The sequence below is a fragment of the Lycium ferocissimum genome, unplaced genomic scaffold, assembly GCF_029784015.1.
Source record: "Lycium ferocissimum isolate CSIRO_LF1 unplaced genomic scaffold, AGI_CSIRO_Lferr_CH_V1 ctg3040, whole genome shotgun sequence".
Lineage (NCBI taxonomy): Eukaryota > Viridiplantae > Streptophyta > Magnoliopsida > Solanales > Solanaceae > Lycium > Lycium ferocissimum.
The window spans coordinates 9,263-16,255 of record NW_026725335.1 but is presented as its reverse complement, the minus strand read 5'-3'; the positions used below and the strand labels follow the sequence as shown (position 1 = coordinate 16,255).

Sequence of the window (6,993 nt, the reverse complement as noted above, 5' to 3'; positions counted from 1 at the left end):
CCTTTTTTGATATTAAAATGCGGAAAGCAATAAAATAAACATAGAAACAAGGCCGTTTGGATGCAATGCGCTGGGAAAAAACCAGATGTTCTTTACAATCTGTGGCATTTTGCACCCTTAATGTGTGCCCAGATTTGTGATCTGCACCTTATTGTTTCTTTTTTTATGACTTGCACCTTAACCTCTTCAAATTTTTACAAAAAAGTAAAACTACTCTTTTTATAAATTACACATGAGGGCAAAATGGGGAATATAAATAAAAAACCATTAAATAATAATAAAAAAAATATTCAATCTAAAGAAATCTGAAACAATTCTTTTTTGTCTCGTTCCCCTGCAAATAGGGCACAAGGTAACATCTATTGTTTTTAACTTGAAAAATTAGCATAGTTCCACTACATTTTATCGAGGCGTACAGGGGTATATTATTTGGGTGGGGAAATGATTTTTGCGGGTCGGGTCACCCAAGTTGATAGGTCATGGGTAAATTTTAAAAAATGGGTAATTTGGTCTGATTTGGGCTTTTCCGTCCGTGGAGGGGTATAAATATGAACTTTGGCTAACAGAGGGGTATTTTTAATTACTTTGGCTAATGGAGGGTAAACTTAGCCAATAAATTATAGTAGAGGGGTATATTTGACCCTTTGCCCCATATTTTTTCTTTGCAGAGTAGAATCAAATGGTGGAGTTAGCAAACAATGACCCGAGAAAAAAAACATTTGATTCCTTGAGTACAGTTGTTCAATTTGTTCCAAAAAGTGGAACAACATTGACTCAAGGGAACTTAGAGACAAAGTTTTCTTTCTTTAGCTTTCAGTTTCAAAACTTATAATTCTTCACATTATTACATTGTTACATCTTTATGCCAATCTATTCTTATATCAAATTGGTGAAGACAACACTTAACTTTGCACCGTGATGTGCAATTGAGCCTAGTTTTCATTATGCTTTATTAAATTGAAGAGAAACACTTATAGCATTTCAGCAATCTTTGGTTTTATCTAAAATAGAGTTAAAACTTAAATTGAATTGATCTTTATTGTTTTTGTTTTACATGATAGTATCTACAATTGTTTTTAACCAAAAAAAAATCTACAATTGTTTGAAGGTTTGATAGATCTGGAAACCTGTCTTTTTGGGTTACAAACAAGAAGTTTTGTAATTCAATACTCCAGTGACAAATTAAATAAAATTGATATTGAACCTACCCTAAATTTCTTACCTTTCAATATTTTCTCTTTGATGGACCTTTCAATTTCTCCCTGCTTTTATCCATGGATGATTTAGCAGTAATGATGTCTTCAGTGATATTTACGTTTGGAGAGCTTAACCTAATCGCACCCAAGTTTTAATGATAGATGGCGGGAACAGTTTCAGTTCCATCTATACTTTTAAGCTAAAATAAATAAATTTTAGAAAAATATTTTTTTATTTGTATTCTCCATTTTACCCTCATGTATTATTTATAAAAGAGTAATTTTATTGTTTTGCAAGAACTTGAAGAGGTTAGAGTGCAAGCATAAAAAAAGAGAAAAAAGGATGCAAATCACAAAACAGAACACATCTATATATAATATAAAATTATGCAGTAGAAAGATAGAGTTAGAAATTGTTATTTTTATAAAGAGAGTGGAATACACGGGTCTTTTAAGACGGTGGAAAGAATAAAGATAGCAGAGGCTAGACCCCACTTAGAGTGACTTCGTTTCCCAGCTTTTTGTATAAAAAGTATAGATGCAAAAAGCTGGGAAGTTAATAGAAGTGTATACAAAAAGCTGGGAAATGAAGTCAATCTAAGTGGGGTCTACAAGACTCCTGTGTATCCCACTCTGGTTATAAAAACACCAATTTCTAACTCACAGCAGTCATAACTTAAAACTCATAAGGTGCCTCTCTAATCTGCTTCATCTTTTGTTTTCAAAAATCTTTTTTTTTTTACTTTAATTTCCAGATCTAAATTCTTACAGTATTTTTTTTTTTTCATGTTATGCAGCTAGAACTATACAGCTTGAAAGCTCAATCATCAATGGCGGATGCCGGGATTGTTCTTGTGGCAACATTCTCCGAGCTGACAATTTCCTGGCTAAACCTTCGCCAGCAAAATTCTCGGGAAAATCTGTTTCAGACTCATCCCAGAACCATGAATGTTGCAGTGAAATCTTTGGTAATGTGTTGGCTTTTATACGGATTTCAGCTGAGATATCCCAGGCTCTATGTGGGTGTTGTTCCCCTTGCCGTGGACTTCTTCGGATCACTATCAACGGCGAGTGCCCTCTCATGTCTGCTTCCCGACTCCGTTCGACCAATCATGTATTTCCTGGGACTCCTTATGCCGGTGAGCAATATCTTCTATTGGATTTTCCAGAATTTTCGTAATCTTTATGCTGCTTTACTCGACCTCATGGCAAGGGTGATGAACAGGGGACGGCGCATGCTATCCATCTAAAATTGAAGTCGTTGTCAGTTGTAAATATTGAAGAATAAAAAAAGTATTGCATTGGTATTCTTCTTATATGGACTTAAGCAGTCCTCCCCTTATAAATTAGCTTTTGGGTTAAGTTAGCTATATGAGATGAATAAGTATTTCTCTGTGATTATCTCTACGTATTTCCCCTTGCCTAGTTTATGTTTCTAGGGGGGAGTGGAACCCTCACCAACCCGGTGAAAATTCTAGCAGGAACCAATTAGCTAATAAGATTTCCCTAGTTGAAAAAGTTGGTCCTTGCGTTGTATTTTACTTTTTTGTTTCACACATGTACTTTCTGGGGTCCTTATGTACTTTCTTTCTTTTAAAAAAAATATTATTATATTATATTATGAGGAAACTCTGATGCTGCTGATTTGGTTTGGTTTTGTTTGTACTAAAATAGAGAAACAAGTCTCAAAGAGAATGATTTTTGAATAAATAAAAAAATGTATGGGCCAATCATTTGGAGTTTCTACTAACTTTTTGAATGTATAATTACTCCTATTTATGGAGGGTACTTACAATTCAGAAAGAGGCAGTAACTGACAACCGACTTTCAGTTCCCCACATGTACTGCAAAGTTTGAACCCCGCGGACAAGATCCAACTGCTCGACTTTTTTTTTTTTTTTTTCCAACTATTATAGAAGCACCAGTTTCTGAACGGATCGACGGTTGCTTTTAAGAGATTAAGGTGCCGTTTGACCATAAATATAAAAAACGAATTCACTTTTTTTGAAATTTTTAAAGTTGGAATTGGAGTTGGAATTATGTTTGGTCATAATTTTTGAAATTGTAAATTTTGGTAAAATGTAGTGTAAAAAAGTAAAAAAAATTTAAAAAACAAATTTTTTCTTATTTTTGATATTCCGGAATACAACCCCGGAGTTGTATTTTGAATATTTATGGCCAAACACCTAAAAGTTAAAAAAAATTTCAAAATAAAGTGAATAATTTTTATGGCCAAATGGCTACTAAATTTCAACTTGAGGGTGTTTGTGTCATTTTAAGTCTTGTCTTTTCAAGGATATAGCCATTAAAATTATGTGGTTTTTTGCTACTGTTGCCAACACAATTTATCAGTTACGTGGTACCTCTCAGATGGATTTACAAGGGTTCATACCCATTTCTCTGTTTTGTGTCATAAATTTTCAGGTTAGCTACTCTTTCAATCTTAGCAAATCTTCTTATTTTTATTTTACTTTATCGTTTTGTGTGATGCTCTTCGACTGACTTTTAATCTAATCTGAATTGCTTTTCTTCGGAAACAAAGGTGAACTGTTTGATATGAGTTTGGAAAACGGATATTGTGGCTCAATTTTGCCCGTTTTACCTCTGTTGTCGGATTCTTGATACTTTTCATTTGGGGATTGCACCTCTTTGGATCTAAGCTTTTGGTCAGTTCAATCTGTTTCTTTTTATTTATTTATTTATTTATTAATTTCTTCATTTAGGGATTTTTGTATTTATTCTTGTGGCCTTCAATTCTATACCATGTCTGCTTAAAATCCAGGCGCCTATTTCAATTTCTTCAGTTTTTGTGTGGCAATGCAATTATTATTTTTGCTATGAGCTGTTGAATAAAATTAGATTCTTTTACATTTGCTTATGCTTAATTAGTTTTCAAATCAGATTATCATTGTAGAACTATGTTGCTCTTTCTTTATTAAATTGTTTTTTGATTTGCAGGGATTTTTTTAACTTGAAAATGTGGGTCTTCCACGAAGGATTAGTTAAGTTTGTAATGTTTACAGATGTTTATGACCTTCCTGGAATGAAGACCGATTTCTTTTTTACTCCTCTTCTTTGGTTCAAAAGAAGCTTCCTATTTCAACAACTTTGATAGGAACTGCGAATTAAAACCAACATGCTTTTTTTTTTTTTTTTTTTCTCTTTTGTGTTAGGAATCATGAAATTTAATTCTTGGCTGATAAATGACATCGACTCGCTCATCTTATCTCCTTCATAGTGAATATAAGTACTTTCTGTAAAAGAAAATGGAAGTAGATAAAACGATTTCTTATTTAACTTGGTCGTCATTATCTTGCCTGTGAAGCTAAATGTTGAACTTCTTTGCTAGGATTTCACGATACACCTAATAAATATTGAGTTCTAATGATTTTCTTTGCCAGAAGAATCGTTTGGTCATTTCTGTCACGCGGATTTTGCAAGAAATGGGAAAGACGATGATGATGAATCATATGGTTCCAAGAAGAAATTAGGGCTTGTGGTAATTGCTTATTTTAGTTTGTATAATTTTCATTTTTTTTGTGTTTTGAATTTTCTGGCTGCATTGTATGGATGATTGTTTGCTTTCCCTTTTTTTGCACGAGTAGGTATGAATGGTTTTGTCAGTACTATATTGGATTTTCTGCTTGCTTTTTTCAGATTTGAGTCCGTGCTGTTATTCTTGTGCGTGTTCAGCCTTCTTGACTTGGGTAAGTGTCTTACTTTTGTTGCTTTTAATTTTTTCCGGTTAGCTTCTTTGCATTAAAATGTTGAGTTTCCAAAGTTTATTGTGCTCTTTTTGCTGGTAGTACATCAAGATTTGTTTGATCATCTCGGATTTGTTTATCTCCCAATTTGTTGATTTTTTTTTTTTTTATGTGTATAGAAATTGTATGTTTATTAGAGTTGTTTCTACCAGTGATATGTTCCTGTAAATTGAACTTATATCACCATATAACCATACTAAATAGTATGGAAGTTGTAGTTGAATGGAAATTTTCATTTCGCTCCAATATCATATTTCAAGGATTTTTTTTTTTTTTTTTTTTGCACTTTCTGGTGTTCTGCTGAGCAGACCAGAAATTTTAGTGCTTTTGTGTGTATGAGAATTTGGTAAATGGTTTTAAGGGTCTTTTGATTGGATAATTTTTGGATTTTTGCTTTAGGAGTGGTGAGGGGTTTCAACAGTTTGAATATATAAAAATAGTTTGTGGAACTTTGTTTCATTATAGAAAGAACTCATGGCCACCTGAGAGGAGTATATCAATAAAGCAACTTTGCAATTGGTAAGTTGTTCTGGTTTTCAAATCTAATTACTTGAGTTACTGTAATTTTATTCGTGATGCACAGAAATTTTATGCCATGAAAAATCATGGGGCCAGTTGAATGTACTCGTGAGTATATGCCACTTAAAAAGCCAAAAATTATACTTCACCATGCTAAGGAAAATGCTGTTAAGGATGTTTGAAGTTGTAATGAAGTGAAATCATCTTTCTTCTAATGTCTTCATTTAGGTCCTGCAAGCAAAGGTCCTTAGTTTCTTTTGTTTTCATTTTTTTTTTCTTCGTATATCAATCTTTCACTTTAGAGTGTTTTGCTTGATGCGGTTTGATTTTGTTCCACCATCTCAAGGTTGGAGAAGGAAACTAAACAATTATGCTAGCAAGTTACTAAAAGAATTTAGTGCGACATTCACAGCTTGGCTTATTTAGAGACCAAATGAATAAAAAGGAGGTTGTATAGAGCCAACTTTCAGCTCAAGCATACTGGGATGTCTCAAATCCCTCTTATTGAATTATATATTTTTATGTTCTGTGTAGAATAAAGATGATGTTTGCTTAAACACAGTGTCCTTCATTACTCTTGAAAGTATCAATATTCCTTTAACTTGCAAGAATGTATATTTAGCTACCACATCAGACTTTAAACGGGCACATAATTCTTGATGCAGCTATGAGCAGTCATAATTCAATACTTCTCCGGGAAGTTTTTGAAGCAGGCAACGATGACCCCTGATTGTGTTACTGCATCAACGCTTGTCTATATCAGCTTCTGTCAATACGTAATATGCTATAGTTATGCAGTGCTTTCTTAACCTGACATTAAGTGTTGCCAAGTTTCAAACTTTATCAGCTTCTGTCAATACATAATATGCTATAGTTATTGAGTGCTTTCTTCACCTGACATTAAGCTTTGCCAAGTTTAAAAGTTTATTCACGTTCAATTTTATTCCAGCACTAATTAAGTAATCACAACTCTTAAAACTGCATCAAATACCATTTTTCTCCAATGCTTATCCGTAAATGTTGGGCCCGTTCGTGCAAGGCTGTCACCATCTAGTTCCAAATATACAAGCTCCTCCTAAATTTAACAAAGGGTTGGGCCCGTTTTATTAAAGACCTATTGCGCACAAATTTAATGCGCAATAGGACTTAACTGTAAATTTACAGTTTGAGCATGAGGATCCCGAACGCCCAATTTGCAGAGTAGATGTTCATACTGTGACTTTCCCAACACCTTTGTAAAAACAGTAGCCAACTGCTCACTGGTTGGGACGTAGCTAGGGGATATATTACCGTACTGGAACTCATTTCAGATAGAGTGACAGTCTACTTAAATATGTTAGGTTCCTTCGTGAAAGACCGCATTTCAGTTTACATTAACCGAATACTCGTGTTCTACTCCCAATTGATCATAACTGATGGCTACATACAACAACATGAGCACACAACATTTTTAACCAAATGAGACTCTATCACGACTTTCTAGTCTTCATATTGTCCTCTTTCAAATCTTTTCA

At 33.6% G+C, this 6,993-nt stretch overlaps 1 protein-coding gene across 1 annotated transcript; it reads left to right on the top strand.

Moving 5' to 3' along the window:
• Positions 1 to 497: 497 nt before the first annotated feature.
• On the top strand, positions 498 to 4,687 carry LOC132043919 (uncharacterized). The gene is made up of 4 exons (XM_059434385.1): positions 498 to 501; positions 1,735 to 1,832; positions 1,994 to 2,335; positions 4,598 to 4,687. The coding sequence occupies exons 1-4, from the start codon at positions 498 to 500 to the stop codon at positions 4,685 to 4,687; spliced, it is 534 nt and encodes a 177-aa protein (XP_059290368.1).
• The last annotated feature ends 2,306 nt before the right edge of the window (positions 4,688 to 6,993 follow it).

Coding starts and splice junctions, on each gene's coding strand:
- LOC132043919 (XM_059434385.1), top strand. Junction 1,833..1,993: donor CTCCTGTGTATCCCACTCTG/GTTATAAAAACA, acceptor CATGTTATGCAG/CTAGAACTATACAGCTTGAA. Junction 2,336..4,597: donor TCCTGGGACTCCTTATGCCG/GTGAGCAATATC, acceptor TTTCTTTGCCAG/AAGAATCGTTTGGTCATTTC.